Raw genomic sequence first — 20,563 nt, forward strand, 5'->3', positions numbered from 1 at the left:
GTACCAGGGGACACCAAGCTGAACTTCGCACCTTCGGGAATTCTCAGAGTCGTCGCGCTATAATTCACCGGACTGTCCGGTGTACACCGGACAGTGTCCGGTGCTCCAAGGATGAAGAGACTCTGAACTCGTCGGCTTCGGGAATTCACAACGGCTAGTCCGCTATAATTCACTGGACATATCCGGTGTACACCGGACTGTCCGGTGTGACAACAAAGCAACGGCTACTTCAGGCGCCAACGGCTACCTGCAGCGCATTAAATGCGCGCCAGCGCGCGCAGAAGTCAGGCACGCCCATGCTGGCGCACCGGACACTCTACAGTACATGTCTGGTGCGCCACCGGACATCCAGGCGGGCCCAACAGTCAGAGCTCCAACGGTCGGAACCCTAATGGCCTGGTGACGTGGCTGTCGCACCGGACATGTCCGGTGTGCACCGGACTGTCCGGTGCACCATACGACAGACAGCCTCCACCAAACGGCTAGTTTGGTGGTTGGGGCTATAAATACCCCCAACCACCCCACATTCAAGTCATCCAAGTTTTCCACTTCTCAACCACTTACAAGAGCTAGACATTCAATTCTAGACACACTCAAGTGATCAAATCCTCTCCAATTCCACACAAGGTTTTAGTGATTAGCGAGAGAGATTTGTCGTGTTCTTTTGAGCTCTTGCGCTTGGATTGCTTCTTTCCTTTCTCAGTTGTTCTTGTGATCAAAACTTATTTGTAACCGAGGCAAGAGACACCAATTGTGTGGTGGTCCTTGCGGGGAAGTTTTGTTCCCGGTTTGATTTGAGAAGAGAAGCTCACTCGGTCCGAGGGACCGTTTGAGAGAGGGAAAGGGTTGAAAGAGACCCGGCCTTTGTGGCCTCCTCAACGGGGAGTAGGTTTGCGAGAACTGAACCTCGGTAAAACAAATCATCGTGTCACACTCCGCATTTGCTCTTGATTTGTTTTGCGCCCTCTCTCTCGGACTCACTATTATTTCTAACGCTAACCCGGCTTGTAGTTGTGATTAATTTTGTAAATTTCAGTTTCGCCCTATTCACCCCCCTCTAGGCGACTTTCAATAAGTAAATACACTAGCAGCAAATAATGTTAATTTAAATGATTACATTGATCATTAAACACCAAAATCATACAATCAAATAGGGCTCGATCTATTTTCCTTATAGAAACTAGGTGAATTTGATCTTTTAGGTAGTTTCAAAGGGTGGCATGTATTTCTCTTAATTAACAAAAGTCTGTTTTGATTCTAAAATTCATAACTTATTTATTTTCAATAAAAATATAAAAAACAAATATCACTCTTTTTATAAAACGGTGATATTCATATGTTGGTGCTCCAATTTGAAGTTATTTAAAGCTTATTTATTCATGTTTCCAACAAAACAGAATACAAGCAATAAAATAATAGCAACATGAGTAAATAAGTTCCAGATAAGTGTAAATAGGTTACAACAGTTATATAGCACTATTAGAGAAAAAAATATAATTAACTATATGTTTTAGTGGTCAAATCAGATTTTCGTTGTTAGAGGATGTGATACCAGTTGTTGTTGGAGACGTAGAGAAACCATTCGTGTGCTATATTTAAGGGACAGATCGGTTTACCGGCTCTTGCGGGAGCCGGTATAAGGGACCAAATTTGTCTGATTTCACTATGTGGAGGGTGTCCGGGACATGGTTTTATAATTTAAGGTTGAAAATGCATTTAACCCTAATCCTTTTGGAGTCCCATAGCAACTTTGCCGTCCAAAACGGCACACTTGACAGGGGAATACATTAAGTTTTACATAGTGTACTATATGCCATTCGGACGACGAAGAAACCAGTATTTACATGGAACAGAATTTAACAGATCTACATAGGGAAAGTGGCCTCTTGGGTAGGAGTAAGCACAATTGTTTCAGTTGTTCCTTTCCATTCGTGTGGTCAGCGCATTGAAGTCACCAAAGCTTGGGTGCTGGTGCTGCTGAGGTCTGAGGCGTTGGGCCTGTCACCTCCCGCGATTTCTCTATTGCTTTCAGTGAGCTGGGAGTACCATAGGCCATACGTCTCCCCTGAAATCCTGCAGCAGGTGATGGGTTTCAGTGACAAGATGTCAGCTCCGAACGCAGCAGGAGCAGGGGTGACCATCTGTTTTGCCGACAGCCATCTCAGAAAAGAGGAGCCGCATCTGCTCTAGATAGGCTACATATATACTAGGGGCATGCCCCAGCCCTAGCATACAAGAACAAATATAAAAGGCCATCGCTGGCAGTACCAGTTGGATAACTGAAAAATGTCTTGACCTGATAGTTCTATTGCGTATATATATGTGTCCCTCTGTCCTTCCATGTTTTCATGAATCTGTCACAACATGTTTCTGCCGTGTGTCCCTTTGTTTCATGCTCAAGTATGAACACTCGAAGGAACACTAACAAACATCGCTTAAGACCTCATCCATGTCAGTATGTCACTTTGTTGCTGCCATAAAGTACTAGTAGCGAACAAAGCCATGTCTTGTCTGCACCAAGCCAAATCGACGGTAGTACAGCGCAACCAGTAACAATATATATATATATATATATATATATATATATATATATATATATATATATATATATATATATATATATATATATATATATATATATAATGAATGCTGAGGCGACTGAAACACCTGAATGATTGGACGAAGAGTGCATGCAGATGGAGCAGGAACCGGTACACCTGGAGGACGAGAGACTTTTCTGAACGAAATCCAGACTCCTCCAACTCATCAGTTCTATTGGGGACTTGAAGTCTTCAATGCGGGGAACCAGAAGAGAACCTACTCACTTCAAGTTTTTTCACTTTTCAGCACTGCAGTTCGGTACACCGGCACCCCCTACCTACACGACCCAGTACAGTATATAAGTAGAGGCACGTGCGAGACTGAAAAAACAAAGGCAGGCACGTGCGCTGCCCATTCCTCTGTGCAGTCAAACCCTTTAGCTAGCAGCTAGAGGAAGAGTATGGGCTGCTTGTTTACACTTGAGCTGTGAAACCTAGAGCTCCACAGTGCTCATGGATGCATCATTCATGCCTGCATGTGGAAGAGAGACTAGGGATTTGGCAGTGATTAGTTTAATGCGGAGCGGAGCGGAGGAGACTTGGGGTGCTCACTACTGGCCACCACTGCTCCCAAAGAGATCTGAATTAGTGTAGGACCCAAGGGAACTCCAACCGAGGAATAAACAAGCCGGGGTACTACTGCATGCTTTTTGATGCAAACATTCGAAGGAACTGGAGGAAAGAGACGCTGAAAGACTAGTACACCAGTATACTCTAGTGAATGCTTTGGAGAAGGAGAACTCTCCTGTTGTTTATACCCTGCCATTATGCCTACACGTACACGCTTGGACATGTTACATGACAAGAAAGAAGTCGAGTCAACACGGAGTTATGCACGTCCATTCTCGCTTGGTCATCTGTTAATTAATGTTCATTAATTGGAGGTTTGTTTAATTCCAGTGCTCCTATATGCATGTACTACTGATGTACTGTCAGCAGCTTGGAAGGTGGTGGAATCAACGAGCTAGTCTGATGTGTAGATATCCCAGAAGCAGAAACGACGACACAGGATTTGGTTCTAGTGCGGTTGCTGACACGCAAGAGTAATCCCTGCCATTAACCCTGTTCATTGTGTTGCTTCCCATGCTGGCCCAAACGGCACGCTCACGTGCTGCCCGCGCGCTCCATCCATCTATCGGAGTTCCTACCCAATAGGAAGGGGATGTTCTTTCGGTGGTAGATGATGCCTGATGGGGACTCCGGAGCTGAAACCTAAGCTCAGGACTGCGCCAGGCCACCGGCATGGCGTCGGCTTTCAGTCTGTGCATGCTTCGCGTCAGGTCATGACGCTTCTCCCGTAGTACGTCCAAGAACGCGATGTATAAATTCATCATATAGTCTTTTATCAGGTTATTAGTCTTTAAGTCTGACGCACAAGGGGTGAATAACGACAGGCAATGTAAAAGATATCGAGGTAGATGTTCTTGGAATCAAAGCATAGTGCGAGGACCAACCTCGTGCAGATTTGGTGTAAAGTGCGTGCAGCTTCCCCCTGCCTGAAAACTGATAGACGAAGTACTAATATACTGTGTTTTTTTCTTTGACAAATGGCACGAAATAATTATTTTAATAAGGGGTGTTTGGTTTCTAGGAACTAATTTTTAGTCCCTACATTTTATTCTATTTGAGTCTCTAAAATTGCTAAATACAGAAATTAAAGTAGAGTTTTAGTTTCCATATTTGATAATTTAGAGATTAAAATGAAATAAAATGGAAGGACTAAAATTAGTCTCTAGAAACTAAGAGTTCTGTGTAATATCACAGTTCACATGAAATTCTCGCCTGTTAGGATTCAGGCTGCAAATTGAACAAAAAATTTGAAGGGCTCGTCAGGCCCACTGGACCCTACAAGTTTTTTTTCTTTTTCTATGAGCTGATCACAAATCCAGCTGAGAAAGGAACACAAGCATTCACCGTGGCAAACAAACCGCAACGTTTTTACAGGCACCGGCATGGCAATCGCTTGTAAGTTGACCCTAACACATCTCTTGTAAGTTGAATAACAGATTAGGTGCTCCCTTTGCTATCTAGGACTCATTGCAGCCTCCTCGTCAGCCTGCAGTAGATAGATAGAACATCTGAGAAAACCATGAAATGATCCAATGTGCAGTATACACCTTTTGCATGGAGAATACAACAATCTTACCGTTTTGGCCAGTAAACTGGCTTTCACATCGTCAAATCCGAGCGAATACAGGATTTTATGACCAGCTGACTCGTCATCTGACCATATCCCCAGTAGCAAATGATTGGCATTTACTTCTCCATCCTCACCTAAACACTCAAAAAAAAAAGAACAAATCACCAAAACTAAGATTATAAGACGGTGTTTGGTTTACAATACATGGAACAAACAATGGTCCTGTTGTAAGTCAAATGGGCACTCATCCTGGAATATATCATCAAATGGTGATATGCTGAAAAGGCAACGAAAACTGAGCTCAAAATTGGTTGCATAGAAAATACGGAGCACCATCAATTTTAATCCTATGACCACAACTATATCCGCTGAACAAAATTTGATACAGCTTTATTGAATTATTGAAAGATTGACATGGGTAAATCTTCCATTCAGGTTGAATCACAAATGATTCAGTACCACCATTGCAAGAATAGTCTATACTATAATTAAAACACCAGTTTCAACGGTCGTCCCGCGTCATCTTTTTACAAATAACCCCTCACAGCTATTTCAAATTAATCGGCTGCACGCCTATAAATGGCCAAACGGCGTTTGGCACGTCATTGCCGGCCTGCTGACTGTGCCGAGCTAGCCCGTTAGCCCGTCGACCCATTTGATTAAATCAGTGTAAAATAAAACAGTGCAGGAGGGAGGTTCGAACCCATGCCCTAATGGGAAAAGGGCGGGAGACACTAGATGAAGCTGTCTAACCAGTAGAATATCATGCTCAGATATTTTTAATATTGAATATAAATTATATATATGTATATACGTTTTTTGTAAAATAAAAAATATAATCATGTCGGGCCGGGTCAGCACTACGGGCCGAGGCTACAGCCCAAGCACGACACGACGTCTTTGGCTCTTGTAAGCATTAGGTCGTTTCTGAGACCACATTGGCGCAATGGACTCCATGGTGTTTGAGGTTGTTGAATTAGATGGAGCAACAATGATTTGTCATACTAACAGTAATATGAAAGGTTATTTGTTGGTTTTAAACGTTAGTAATTGCTACGAAGTAGCATAATTTTTATGGAGCACATCCAGTTTTAATTGATGTCTGACTTTAGCAACCACTCCATATTTTGATCTATCTTTTTTATAATTTTGAGTTCATGTGACTTATTTTAGAAACTTGAGTTCACAAACTTTCTCTTATTTGGTCTCTGTATGGTGGAATTATGTCATTTTATAATCTTTGTTCGTTCAGTCAGTCGTTGTGAACTCTCTTTTAATCGCTCACTTCATTGGTCGTGTTGTACCAAGCCATATTGCATGGAGTAAACAATAACATCAGTTAGCCAAATCAAAAAAATATTATACGCAGAGCGGAGACAATCAATAAAAAATCTTGAAATTTTATTGGTGAATAGTTTACGTGGGTATTGTTGTGAGCCGTCGCAACGCACGGGCAACCGACTAGTAAGGTTTGATGTGTGTGTTGGGTTCATATATCCAGAAATTGGTTTCAATAAGATGAAGTCGTCGTTAAATCCATCTCAGATGCATCAAACATCATTATGCTTCCAGATTCAGTACAAATCAAGTTTTTGAAACATGTTCTCAGAAGAATTGAATACAAGTTAAATGTTAAGTTAGAACCCAACTCAACTGTCCCTAGTGTGGAAACTATGGCTCCGGATAAATTGTAACAAAATAGAAAGAAATAAAGTGAAACCCTGTCACCAGAACAAGCCAAACCAGTAAATGATATAGCAAACAATGTGGTTACTGGTAAGCAGGGTATACATGCAGTTACAATAACAATTTCCAGTGATGCTAATACAGAAATTACATCTTGCGAAGCATTGTATATTTAATATATGTTATATGAAAAATAAAAATTCCAGAAGTCACACTGACCAGGGACCATTGGTGCTAGGTAAAAAGGATTCATAAACAAAAGACGGAGGATCCTTTTTCACTGTCGCTTCTAACAGCATGAAGATAGGAGGCAACTAGATACCTCCTGCAAAGAAGAGGGCTAAACAGCATGTGTCATATCCAGTGGGTCCATGTGGAGCAGCGCAAACCGCATCCCATATGATTCGGCACTTACTGATCATGTGAATAGTACCACGCCTGGCCGCCTGGGCACAGTGTAGGCTAGTTCTGTCAGAGATTAGCTTAGATTGGTTGGAGCTATTATCTATTTGCTTAATTCTAGAGGTAAGTTTCTTAAAGGTAAAGTCATTTCATCTATGCACATTGCACAGAAGGGTATTTTATCTGTTTTGATTAATTGATATATAGATCAAGAGGTCATATCCTTTTGTATCCCTGCCCTTGTCGTGTGGGCGCCCGGCATCAGCATGGTTATGCTGCTTGGCTCCTGGGCCATTTAAAGTATGTCCTTGACAGCGTGCTTTTTGGGAACTAGGGTATTGTGAGGCAAAATAGACTACACAATGTAATGGAAGGACTTTCGGGTTAAGAAAACAAATCATTCTTGCTTAATTTCTAGGGGGATACAACAAACATATGTGAAGGTACCTGAATACTCTAAGCAAATCAAATTGTGTAATCAGGAGGTGACTCTACATAGAAGCAATCCATATGTTGAGTGTTGAACATCGATGTAAGTTCATATACAGAAATTACCTGATTTCAATTTTTCATTGACAGCCCAATCAAGGGCTCGCTGTGCAGCTTCTGTCAATGGTGGATGCATGGGACTAAAGTAAAACATTTCTGATTTCCCAAGCACATTCGCTGCCTCCTCACGCACTTTGAGAAGTGTGATTCCATTAGCCCGCAAAAGTTTTGCTGCACCACTAGTTCCTGAAATAATGGACTAGTGGCTCAAGAAATGCAACATGTCACAAATGGGACCGATACATAAAAAATGTTAGATCAAAGTTGACACTGTCAATGTAATAGTATATCCCCCCCCCCCCCCCCCCCCCCGGTTTGCATCGAGATACTAGAATGATGCTTACCTGCCCAGTAAACATGTGGATTAATTCTAGCTTTAGAACTTAGGTGCCAGTTCTAATGATAAGAAAGGATACATTGTCAACAATATCACAAAGTCAGCTAGAACTACTTAAATGGGATCTAAAAGGCTCCTTGTAAGCATGTGATCGTTGTTTTTGCATACATTATATTGCCACAAAACAGAACATGTCTGAACTCCTAACTAAATCAGCAAGATAAGCTGAAAGGCCAAATGCCTACTACATTTTGAACCAAACAAGGATAATGGATTTCACACTATAAGGCTAGCGTCTCTCAGAATCATGAAATTTTGGTGTCATGTGGTGCTACATCATTAGGACTAGATTGGCCAGCAAACAGATGATCCAGTCTACAGTGTAGTTATCACAAATAACATCTACATGCTTCTATACTCCTGATTCCAAATGTAAATCAATTTAGATTTGTGCACAATGATTAATGAAGGATATCAAACGAGGCGAAAGGGCCTCTAGCGTAATGGTTAAGGCTTCCGAGTAGCACCTCCAGGTCCCGGGTTCGATCCCACTCGGGGGCGAATTTAAGGCTTGGTTAAAAAAATCCCTCGTTGTGCCCCGCCCGCTCCCAGGTTATGTCCTGCGCTCCACCCTCCGGCTAGGCCGTTGTAGAGTGGGCGGTGACGGCCCGCTAGCGATGGGGGGCCAGGGTTCGAGGATTTTCTTGGTCGGGACCATGTTTGGGTCTCTTCTTAATATAATACCGGGAGGGTGTATGTGAGTGATAGCATTTGTTAAGTAGGAAGTTAGGAAGAAAAGGGTGAAAGATCCACATTAGTTTTGAAATGACCTACATTTGGAGAAAAGGTGAGAGGGCTAAAACGACCTACATTTGGAACTGGAAGTAGAGGTAATGTTTTTTTATTATGCACTAAATCCAAATCACTGATCACTGTAGCGTGCTTTTATGAAGCATGTAGATATAGTGCACAGTTTTTATCTATTTGTCATTTTGTAGAAAGAATTTTAGCCACGTACACCATATACAAAATGCATGTTCAAGAACACACCAGTTCCAACAATTCTATGTAGTTAGTGATGCATTTGGGTTCACTAGGCTTCACTACAGCTACATTATGAATCTTCACACTCTTATGGTTTGTAGATCATCATCTTTACTTGTTTAAGTTCCACAAACTTTACAATCTGTAGCAGATCATCTTTACTTGTTTGAATTCCAGAAACACACAATTCACAGCTAGCATAAAGCACTCAGGCCCTGTTTGTTTACCCTCTAAATTGTAGTATAATCCAGCTTAAATAAGTTAAGAGGCAAACAAACAGTATAGATTATTGGAGTGGATTATATAATGAGGTATCTAGATTATGATAATCCATAAGCAGGTCATTAGATGATTAATTTTAGATTATTGTTTGGCACTTTACCTTCTAATAGTTTATGTAAACAAACACCTATAATAGGACTATATGAACTGGATTATATAATCTATATAAAATATCTGGATTATATAATCCTGCAAAGAAACAAACATGCCCTTAAGTTATGACATGGCTCCATAATTAGCAAAAAAAGGACTTAATATCTAAGATCCCTTGCCTCACGCCCTCACCTTCAACAAGAATGCCCATGAGGAGCCCCTCAGTGCCTGTCGTAGGGTACCTCATCTTCCGGGCCTCCAGCTCTGCCATCGCAAAAGACCGCACAGCCCTTGATGACCATCTGGGGGAATCATCATGTCAGCCGCAAATAGACACTAATGCTCCCCGAACCTGAAGAACCTACGGAATAGTCACCTAACCTGATCTTCTTCTCCCCAGAAACTACCTCTGGATGCCTGAAGACACAATAATTCAGGGATGCATATCATCAAATTGCGCAGTAAAATAATAGAAACAAAGCAGTAGCATATCAATGTGCTAACTTCCATGAGATGTAAGACTAATTAACTTCAGTGAGAGGTTGAATCATCATCATTTCTGCTTACGTGGTGGGGAGCTGGGCGACGGCGGCACCGACGCGGCGGCCCCGGAGGCGGTAGGCGAGCCGTGGGCCACGTGTGCCAGCGGCCCGAAGGGAGACGGGTAGGACAGAGGTTGTCCCGAGGGAGACGGAGGAAGGGGCGAGGTGGTGAGTGGAGGAGGAAAGGAACGAGAGGAAGGTGGCGGCAACCTGGTGGGCTGCGGTCGCCATGGCCGGAAATTGTTTCCGGGGGGTTTCTACCTTTCTGGCTTGGATAGAGGAAAGAGATAGAGCGGGCTGGCTGAGTAGTGTGACAGAATGGCCAGGGGACGGAAGGTGTTTTCTAAAGTTTGCCGTAGTCTTCTCGTTTCGGAAAAATCTTTACTGCAAAAAAATTAATCCTATAGTATCACGTAGGATTAATTTATGATTGGAGAGGAATGTACGGCAAAGAAGAAGGTTGGCACAACAAAGTTTAGAACTGTGAGTCATTGTATCATTATATTTGTAACTAGGGGCATACAAATCACATTATTCTTATACGATTGTGCTTTACTAGAAGGCAATTTATCATTGCACATGTTCTCGGTTAGTCGTTTTAAAACTACATTAGAAGTTCTTAAAAAGAGTCTAAGATGTCCTTAACATCATCGGCGGAGCTTTTAGTAAAACACTATCTTTTATATTTTAATAAAACACTATCTTTTATATTAGCTAAAAACATATAAAAAACTAAATGCGATGGTAACTGTTGGTTAACGATAAAAATGTATAATAAAATACTGATAATAAAATGGATATTACTCTCATAACTGATGCGTCCATATTGACCCGGTGGAACTTAGATATCATATCCCGGGCCTAGGTCGTCGGGTCACGCGCGGGAGAGTCGTCCCCTGTCGCCAGGCGAAGAGGAGAAACACTCGAAAGTACCAAACCAACTGACAGTCGGCCCATAAATCATATCGCTATGCGGGCCAGTCTTGCAGTTACACGAGTGCGGCACTTCCGCCCCGCGGTCCACAGAGGCACAGCCGAAGTGTCGCAGCAGTGCAGAGGCGATAGATAAAGCTCGAGGAAGACGACCGGCACACACGGGCACTGTGAATCTGAGGAGGGAAAATCACCCAAAATCGAGAGCATAATTTTTTCCCCGGAGATGCCGAAGATCACCTCGTCGCCGTCTCCCACCATCTCCGCCATGAATCCCCTCCTCCCGTCCTCCTTTCCCAAATCACCCCACCCGCCGGACCCAAACCCTAGCTCCCCGAATCCTAGCCCCTGCAGCTACCTCCTCCACGCCGACGCCGACGACGAGGCGCTGATTCAAATCCCTGGTCAGAACCCTAGCCTGGTGGGTGCCTCCGCCTCCTTCGCGCTGCTGCCGTCTATCGACCCGGCTCCACACGTCTCGTCGCAGTTCTACACCTTCAGCGCCGCCTCCTACGGGCTCATGCTACGCTGCATCCGCGCGGGCCGCTCCGCCTCCTCCGACGAGGTCCGCGGCGCCACGTCGCTCTCCGTGCTCGCCTCCTGGCGGGCGGTCTGGAAAGATCGAAACGAGGACACGGCCTACCTCACCGCGTGGAAGCGCATCCAGGACAAGCTCGCCGCGTCGGCCGACGGCCTGCACCTTCACTTCAAGTCCAACGCCGCGCAGCGCGTCTCCCACGTCGGCATGTGGAGGGACATAGTCTCGGAGGCGCATGCCGACCCTGAACTGCTACGGCACCTCGCGTTCAGGGACACCGTCGACCGCATCAAACAGTCGTGGACTGTGGGGGCCAAATTCTACGGTATTCCAGAATCATTTGTCCGCGCATGTGTTGCTGCATGCCCTGTTTGTAAAGCTGCGCCTGCTGGCCAGCCGTATTTCACTATCTCATCACCTGGACATGGGAAGCGGCGGCGCAGGTTTGAATATACTGAGACATTGGATGTGCCGGCTAGAGATGTAGCTCGTAGGTTACAGCAATTGGCTGCTAAGCACAAGGTTGTTCTTTGTATAAGGCAGAAGTATATTAGGTATAGGCCCTTCATGGCTGAGGTGAAAGATTATGCATGCCACCGTGCTGGAGAGCCCACTTCAAGTAGTGGGAGTGCTGCATCCTCAGCCGGTAATTTAGAGGGTAAGAAGGCGCGGGTAAAGCGAGAGCCATACCAGTCGAAGAGGTGTGGTTGTGGGTTCCGTATTCGGGCAATTGTGCCGATAGCTAATTACAATGAAAAAGACAAGAGTTTTGTGTACTTGGAGGAGGGCACTGCAGTGTTCAAGCTTTACGCTGTGCATTCAGGGCATGAGCCAGGGCCACTTGATGGCAATGCACGAATTGTTCACAGGTTGGTTGGTCATAAGGGAGGTCTTGAGTTTGATCCAGACATTTATGGTGTCAGTGGGGAAGGTGATCCTACCTTTTCAGCAAAGGGGTATGAATATGCTGATATTGATGATTCGCACCAGGCAGTCTTGCAGCAAGTACGGGATCTGAGATCAGAAGTTCTCTTGCTAGAAGGGAAGGTGGCTAAGATGCACCCAGAATTGTTAGGGTCACTGTCCACCGAGTTGTCTGAGGTTTTGCACAGGATTAGGAAGTTTAATTTGGAGGGTAATGTCTACCAACATGAGACATTGATGGTAGGCAATGAAGAAGTCAGGGGATGGGGGTCAGCGGATGTATCTCACCAGTTAGACCAGCATGATCGAGCATTCTGCAAGGATGATGAGATGCTTGATGATGATACTGACTTTGGCTCAAGCCTTGGACCTATTGTCTCGTGGGATAGGATGGAAGCAGAGTGCGAGGATAGAAAGATGCTCATGGGTGATAGCCCAAAGTGCGACAAGTGGATGCTTAAGGATGATGTGGGTGAATTTGATGCGAAGAGTATTCTTAACTGTGGGGATGATGATGGCGTGGGAGATTCCAAGGTCATCAAACCATTGATGCATGATGACACCATGGTAACTGGCCCAAGTTTGGTAGGTATTCATGTAGAAGGATTTTATGCCGGAACAAAATGGTATGATTCACAAGGTTTGGATTCCAGTGTTGATGGAGGGGATAGCAGTTTTAGGCATGGCGGAATCGTGTGAATTGTGATAACCTGATACCTGGAAGGTCCTGTAAATTATGTATACTAGATGTATTTAGCTCACACCAGTTTAATTAAGTGTCTGTAGGTGGAGCTTCAGTCAAAGTAACATGTCTGCCCTGATATATACAGGCTGCATTATCAAAGCAACTTTTGTTTTAACTTGCATATAGTCCCTGTATTGGTTATCTGCTTGCTTCAATACATTAAAGCTATGTTTCTGTTGGGGTGTGCCTTAGTATTTTGTTGAGTTACTCTGTGGGCATCATAGTTTTGCTAGGCGCTAGGCGGAATCTAGGCGATGACCCTTAGCCTAGGGACTAGTCCAGCCTAGGCTTGCCTAGGCGATGCTAGGCGTTTTGCCAACTTATATAATATATACATTTATAGATAAAAAAATAGGCAACAATCATCTGAGTTCAAGCCAACAGTCAACAAATTAGAAACTGAAAATGGGAATAACAGAGGAGATGAGAGGAGAGAAGCAGGGGACGAGGAACAAACCTTGGGCTGTCTGCTGTCGCGCGTACAGGAGAGAAACCTTCAGCAAGCAGTAGCCGCCCGCGTACAGGAGAGAAACAAGATTGGGAGGAGAGAAGCAAGTTTTACCGCGTACAGGAGAAAAGCAAGCAGCTACAGGGGTCTTCTCTACCGCGTGTTTTCTCTCCTTCCTTTTCTGGCGTACAGCTTCTTTTACTGGCGTACAGTCCTTTTCTGCGCGCGCTAGCCTTTTCTCTACCGCGCGCGTCCTATTTTCTCCCCCGCGCGCGCCATTCTCTCCTGCGCGCGTGACCTTTTCCCACCCGCCATTTTCCCCCGCGCGCGCCTAGCTCGCCTACGCGGACGCCTGAGCTCCTGGGCGCGCGGAATCGCCGCTCGGCGCCGCCTAGGCGCTCCAAACGCCTAGCAGCCTGCCTACCCCCTAGTCCAGGCGGGAGGCCGTGGCCTAGCGCCTAGGCGCGTCGTAGTCGTGGATTTTCAAAACCCTGGTGGGCATGCGTGCGAGTTTAGCAGCAGTTTAGTCACAATTATATGTTAGTTTTCTCAATTCTCATTCCTCCACAAGGTTGCATTAGTCTCATCCTCACTTTGTTGCATCCCTTTTAAGAAGTGTCTATGCTTAATTATACATTTTTGGGCCTGTTCCGGTTTGTATCTTGGGTACAATGATTTAGAAACTAGTATGTTTTTATTTATCTTGCTTACCCCAACTTGCTGGGACTAAAAGGCTTTGTTGTTGTTGAATGCTTTTTATCTTGCCCTCTGAATCTAAAATATATATATCAGGTAAATGATATGGTATTTTCTGTTATGCAACTGCAGACATTTGTAGCTTAATGATCCATTCATAAATATATATTGTTTCCTTCAGTTCCTATTGTTGTTGGCTAGTTGGTTTGTGCCATGACAATTGATGCTTCCCATGTTGGGGTTACATGAAACATGATATCATAGGAAATGCAAACTTAGTGTTTTGAATACATTATTGAGATTTTGCGTTCCTTTTTTCCAAGCTCCAAGATGCCTCTGTGTCACATATAGTACTGCTTCCTCCATTCCAAATTGTAAATTGTTGTATTAATATTGTCCTAAACTTTTCTAATTTGACAATATTTATAGAAAAATATGTTAACATCTGCAATACCGATGAAGTACTATCAAAATGTATTTCATGGTGTATTAAGCAAAACTAACTTGAGGTTATAGAAGTTGGTGCACTTTTCTATAAATTTGGTTAAAGTTAAGGAAGTTTAACTTATATATACTACCGAACAAAAACAACATACAGTTTGGAACAGAGGGATACTGTCAACACTGTTGTTCGTACTCATTTTTTATGGGATGAGTCCATGCTCATTAAAGCAAACAAGAGTGATATCGCTTCAATAACATTTACACTTTTCTAGTTTCTGTATTTAATGTTTCAGATGAGATTTTGTATTTTGATTTTGGTTAAATGTTATTTCAATGTTTTCAGTTTAAAATATTTCCTCCATTCCAAACTATAAAACATGTTGGCTTTTCTAGATACATAGCTTTTAATATGCACTTAGATATACACACTGTCTACTCTAGATACATAGTTAAAGCCATGAATCTATAAAAGCCAAAATGCCTTATAATTTGGATGGAGTGCATTGGATATTTCACTCAAAATCTCAAGTAGGACTGAGCCTCACATGTAAGTGGTGGGCCTGTGGCATGGTTCTAAATTGTGTGTTATAGTGACATTTTACTAATTCTGTCACATAATTTGCTATTTTGAAATGTGATGGTATGATAAAAGATAATTAAATGTTTGATTCAGAACCTTGGAGAATTAACAATAGAACAAATTTCACCAATTAACTTGTATGTTCTTAACCTACAAACTGGGGCATTTCAAGAGATAACAATCTGCATAACTTTTGCATTTCTGCGGTTCAAGATTATTTCATTCTGCATTTCTTTGTTTGTTGAGGTAGAAGATTTTGTCTTGGCATGCATATACACAGTACATTGAATAGAGGGTGACTTCATTTCCTTAGTCTGATTGCATTACACCATTTCCTTTGCTACTACATGTTTCTTGCTGCTGATGAATTTACCAGCAATATTAATGAACTAACCAACCATTTGTTCATGTATCATGACCTTCGACATATAGGTTCATCAGCAACGTTTGCGATGTGCAGCCTTTCAGCAAGGTTATTGTCAAGCACTGACATCAGATGGTATACCACCAGTTCAAGGTTAGGAGAACCCAGATTTTTCAGTCTTCTGTTCCCATATGCGATATATCATTATTCAGGTGCTATAAAATTAACAGGTTTGTACCTAGTGTTCATGCTTTGTGTGTGCCAAATTTCAGCTAAAAAGCAAGCAAACGAAGGCTAACAATGGAACTAGTGCTGTCTGGTTAAACAGCTAAGTATGATACATTCTCGTGATCCTATGCAATTCCCATTAAAAAACAGAATCTTGTAGGATTCAACTAGATCTGTGTTTTTAGGGAGGAAATTCATAACCATACTTTACATTCATTCCTGAACTGATTGAAGCACTTTGTTGAGGAGAGTCGGGATTAAGACGCACTGTCTGGACTCTGGAGATAGCTTCATGTGGCATGTAGTTCTTTGTTTTGTTTTTTGTACTATGCTTATTGACACCATTTGGAACTTGCAGCGGATTTTGAGCGGCTTGCTACAGTGATGGGTGTGGTACGACTTAAATTATAGGAATGAAATTGAGCCCATCTTTGCTGCCACATGTGGGTTCTAGAGGCATTCCTCCTTTACCAGCCATGATGGAATAGCTGTTTAGTAGTGGATCTCCTGTACTGCACCTATCCCTATGCACATCCAACGGTGGTTGGGATGGCACATGTTTAGTAACGAGGTTCCTGGATCGATGGGATCGAGGGTGGTACGCGGTGCACTAAAAAAAACTAGGATTTAACACTACTGGAATGAGATTGTTCCCATGTTCTCGGAACAGAACGAATATTCGCGGAACGAGGAATGTGGCCAAGTTCCAAGTTCCTGGTTACTAAGGGCGCATGCCCCGCCCTTGGAGCAAATTTAACTTTACCCTGTTTAGTACTCATCTGTCTCAAAATAAAATTTGTTTTACCTTTTTAGTTGATTCATATAATAATTAATGTATTTATTTTATATATGTGTCTAGATTTATCATCATCTATTTAAATATAGACATAAAAATCAAGAGCTAAAACGACTAATAGTTTAGGACAGAGGGAGTATTTACAGCCTAATGTGATGAAAATGAACTATTCAAGGTGGGGGTTCCTACATGCCTTAATATATAACCGAAATAAAATAAGAAATGGAATGGAGTACTCTTCTGAGAATCTACTGCCTTTCTCAAGAGTCAAGGGTATAAGTCCTCTTGATTATGAGACTCTTGGTGGAAGCGAAGCCCATATGAATAGGCACTATTCAAGGCGGCGGTTGCTGCATGACTTGACATGTCTGAAATTAAAGGGCGGTTTGGTTCGAGGGACTAAAGATTAGTCCGTCAATTCTAATCCTATTTAGTCTCTAAATTGCTAAACTGTGGGACTAAAACAGAGACTAAACTGATTTAGTCCCTAGTCTCTCAAAGGGTGTCTAAAAGGGACTGAATCATATTAATTCTATCTGTTGTCCCTCATTTGTGTTTCAATTGCACTAATGGCAACAAAATGTTAAGGAGCATTTTGGTCTTCTTACGAGTCATTTAATGTGTTCTAAATATTTTGTTTCTGTAACCAAACAGGCTAGGGACTAAACTTTAGTACCCCAATTAAATTTTAGTCCATGGACTAAACAAACCAAATAGGCCTTAGTGAGAAAGGGACTAAAGTTATTGTTAATATAATCCCTTTTTGAATATTCTACGATAAGCCCAACTTATGGGACTTTTGATGGAAAACTAAGCCCTTCCCAATAGGCATAAGTTGCATACACATTGAGAATTTTGTTGGATACCAGTTGATTAAAGAAACAACACTGGCTGGAATGTAATCATGGGTGAGAATTGTATTCTATTCTCAGCTACTTACACATTAGTCTAATCTTTTTTAGTTTCTGAGATCACTGTCATCCATTGATTACTCTGACTGGGCTGTTCGTCTGATACAAACATCTTAGGGTTGATCACAACAGTGAAATATTGGCTTGTTTCATTGAATAGTAGGTACGTAATGTTCAGTGATATACCTAATATGTCCTGTGGGAGGTGAACATCCAATTAAACTGTGCTGAAGCAGTGTTCTTTTTCCCTTGTCGTCAGTGGAGATATGGTGATTCGGTCATTGATCTTTGCTGACACTGAAAGGGCCTTATAAAGCTCAAGTGATTTAAGGAATGGACAGATTTCTGTTCCTTTTGCTTCCAAGTTAATTATTGACCGCAACATTCAATCATTGCAGTAGATCAAGTGATTTAAGGAATGACAGATTTCTGTTCCTTTTGCTTCCAAGTTAATTATTGACCGCAACATTCAATCATTGCAGTAGATCACCCAATTTTCCTGTTAGGGCTGGGAAGTAATTTAAATAATCAGCAAATTCACATTTGAAATGGTGGGTTTGGAACACTTGAACTTGTCACTGTAAAAACTCGGGCTGGTTGGAAAAAGACTGTCCCATGGTATTATATTAATATGCATTTAGCGCGTGTTGCGGGAATGCGGGATGAACAAAGAAGGTAAGTACACGCTAACAGAAGCATTTAGCGTGAGAGCTTTAACCTCAAATTCGCTTCGACTGGGATTAAAACTCAAAACCTGAGGAATACAGAATACTACTCAGATCAACTAACCAATTTTACTCAGATCAACTAACCAATTTAACTAGAGGTTTCTTTTGTAACTTGTATTTTTTACATTTAAATTTTTTTTGTAACTTTTGCAGACTCATAAGGCTATCTCCAGCACTTTACTCATCCCAATACTCATATTCAAACTCTATTTTGCGAACAGTGTAGTTTACAGTGCAGAACATTACAAAACAATATTTTTAGGTAAACTATAGGTAGATTGCTGCAGACGGTTTAAAGCACATGATAGTCTACATGCAATTGACCCGCTGCCCATGCAGGTGGTGTCAGCAAGATGCAACTTCTAGTTCTAACAATATGTTGGTACATTTAGGGTGTGTTTGGTTCAGATTTCTGAACCAGATTCGCTACCAAAAATCTGAAATCTCAATCAAACAGGTATAGATTTCTAAAAATCTATAAAATCTATAGATTTTACTAGTTCAATTCAGAGTCACCTTATATCCCATATTTTCTAGATTTCTGACATCCATGTTACAATCTGTCATGCTCTTATTAAATCTATAGTTTCGACAAAACAAATTTCAGTGGAGATTGCTGGTGTGGTTCAGTGGAGATTGCTGATACGATTTTTGCGAGTATGGATGCTCTGACGAAGCCCAGAAGCCTAGAAGTGAGAAGCCTGGTATGCCCTTGATCACGAGATGGTTTCTCCGTTTATGTATTTACCGTGTGTTTTGTTGCCTGTGTTGCCTGCACGTGGCGTCGATGTGTGGCCGTCCAATAGCCCAGTAGCAGTATCTGTGTGACTGTAATATTTCCTCGTGAATATGTTTGGGTCTAAGACTATCTTCAGCAATTTATTTATCATATCTCCTATTTCAAATCTTATTTTATAAATAGTATAGTCTTAAGGGTAAAAAAGTATTTTGCACAACCATATGAGTAATCTGCTTAATATGGTCTAAGCCAGTTGTGCTGTTGTGCAAAGCGCACCATAGAAATGTATTTAGTTGTATACAATAGCATGCTACATCATCCATTAACAGGGAGTGGTAGACCTACTTTTTATTTGTATAGGGGTGCCATAGTAAAAATTTAGATTGGGGATTAATTACTAAATTAGTAAAAAATGAAGATGGGATTACTATGGATTGAGGATTGCTCGAGGAGTGAGGAGACGGAGCACGCCGTGAGCAGGACGCCGATTGCCACAAAGAAGAGGGCGGAGGCGGCACAAATGTAGTCGTCGCCGGCGTAGGACACCACAAATCACGCGTTCGTGGCGACCCTCTTCATGAGGACGTCCACGATGAAGGCAACATAGTGACATACACGCAGCTGCAGCTGGCACAACATCCCTAGGATGCTGAGTTCATCTAGGTTGTGAAACTCGGCCTGGTAGCGAAGCTTACGAAGCTGACGAACCTCAAGCGGCGATACACAAGAACTTAACCATCGCCTCCCCACGGGTAGCTCCACACTTTCGGGCCTATGAGATCACGACACAAAAGTTGGATGTGCAGCTCCGTGCGTGGGACGTAGAAGCGGGCATGCACGCACCACCGGAGGAGACAAAGGGATATCGAGGTCTTTGATGGACTGGCTTAGGGTGTGTCATGGCCTAACTAGACCCCTGTAGGCCCACCTTAATAGAAATTATGATAAGTAAATGTAAGTAGCATAATTTTATTTCAAATCCTCTGATTTCCCAATGGCATCCCGGTGCAAAACATAGTGAAAAAACATTAAGTGGTAGTATGTATATATGTACACATAATATAATGATGAATAAATAGTGTATAGGATATATAATATTTATTTTGAAAGTATTATTCTTTTAGTGTTATTTAAAATAAGATCTTCAGTGTTTTTTTTGTATGAAACCTTATCCCGGATTTTACAAATTGGGAGGCACGGTGCAAAACATAGTGAAAAAACATTAAGTGGTAGTATGTATATATGTACACATAATAATATAACGATGAATAAATATTGTATAAGATATATAATCTTTATTTTGAATAAGTCTTTCAAATTTTTAATCTAATGATTGTAATGCACTACACGTAAATAAGAAATCAATTTTTTTTTTGATAATGTTAATATTGTTTAAATCTTCTTATAAGTAAAGAAATAGCTTGATTAGAAATGAGAAGAACAGATCGATTTCTACATCCGCACGATCCTAGGCCATGTTTTAACGTTTTAACTAATATTTTATGCAAAATAGTTTTTTTTTAATTTGTATTACATATATTGCTATAAATTTTGGGGCCCTAGGATTTTGGGGTCGTATGCCCGTACGAGGCTATTACTGGTGGCAGTTTGAAGACCCACAGCATCGCATGCTTCTCCTGCCTTGCCAATACTGCGGCAAGGTAGCATGGCGCTGGAAGGGGCTCTGCTAGCTCCGACCGACGGGCGGCACCGCTTGGATCGGCCCGAGCGCGTCCGCATGCGTTGCGTGTATTTGGGGGTTACGTTTACGCACTGCTTCAATCTGGTTTCGAGATGACGCGTCTCCGAGGACG

The 20,563-nt window shown here is 42.3% G+C and overlaps 2 protein-coding genes, 1 long non-coding RNA gene and 1 pseudogene across 5 annotated transcripts; 2 read left to right on the plus strand and 2 right to left on the minus strand.

Moving 5' to 3' along the window:
• Positions 1-1,797: 1,797 nt before the first annotated feature.
• LOC100276477 (uncharacterized) lies at positions 1,798-3,323 on the minus strand (annotated as a pseudogene). Its single transcript, NR_157020.2, has one exon. The product of NR_157020.2 is annotated as an uncharacterized protein (transcript).
• Positions 3,324-4,301: 978 nt separating this feature from the next.
• Positions 4,302-10,001, minus strand: LOC100281862 (ATP-dependent Clp protease ATP-binding subunit clpA). Of its 2 annotated transcripts, none has more exons than XR_004857587.1 (6): positions 9,701-10,001; positions 9,515-9,550; positions 9,326-9,435; positions 7,384-7,563; positions 4,747-5,017; positions 4,302-4,656 (listed from the first exon to the last, which is right to left on the minus strand). XR_004857587.1 is itself a non-coding variant. In NM_001154782.2 (6 exons), exons 1-6 carry the CDS (start codon positions 9,904-9,906, stop codon positions 4,624-4,626), a joined length of 693 nt encoding a protein of 230 aa, NP_001148254.1. In that variant the 5' UTR covers positions 9,907-9,990; the 3' UTR covers positions 4,462-4,623. The 2 variants fall into 2 exon arrangements, 1 of the variants encoding a protein (NP_001148254.1); NM_001154782.2 differs by having other exon boundaries at positions 4,462-4,656; positions 4,747-4,874; positions 9,701-9,990.
• Positions 10,002-10,739: 738 nt separating this feature from the next.
• On the plus strand, positions 10,740-12,993 carry LOC100275622 (uncharacterized). Its single transcript, NM_001149670.3, has one exon. It carries the CDS (start codon positions 10,835-10,837, stop codon positions 12,767-12,769), a length of 1,935 nt encoding a protein of 644 aa, NP_001143142.1. The 5' UTR covers positions 10,740-10,834; the 3' UTR covers positions 12,770-12,993.
• Positions 12,994-15,506: 2,513 nt separating this feature from the next.
• Positions 15,507-18,920, plus strand: LOC118473506 (uncharacterized). The gene is made up of 2 exons (XR_004853086.1): positions 15,507-15,679; positions 18,618-18,920. It is a non-coding gene; the product is annotated as an uncharacterized lncRNA (long non-coding RNA).
• Positions 18,921-20,563: the final 1,643 nt, after the last annotated feature.

This window comes from Zea mays, chromosome 1, assembly GCF_902167145.1.
Source record: "Zea mays cultivar B73 chromosome 1, Zm-B73-REFERENCE-NAM-5.0, whole genome shotgun sequence".
NCBI classification, from domain to species: domain Eukaryota; kingdom Viridiplantae; phylum Streptophyta; class Magnoliopsida; order Poales; family Poaceae; genus Zea; species Zea mays.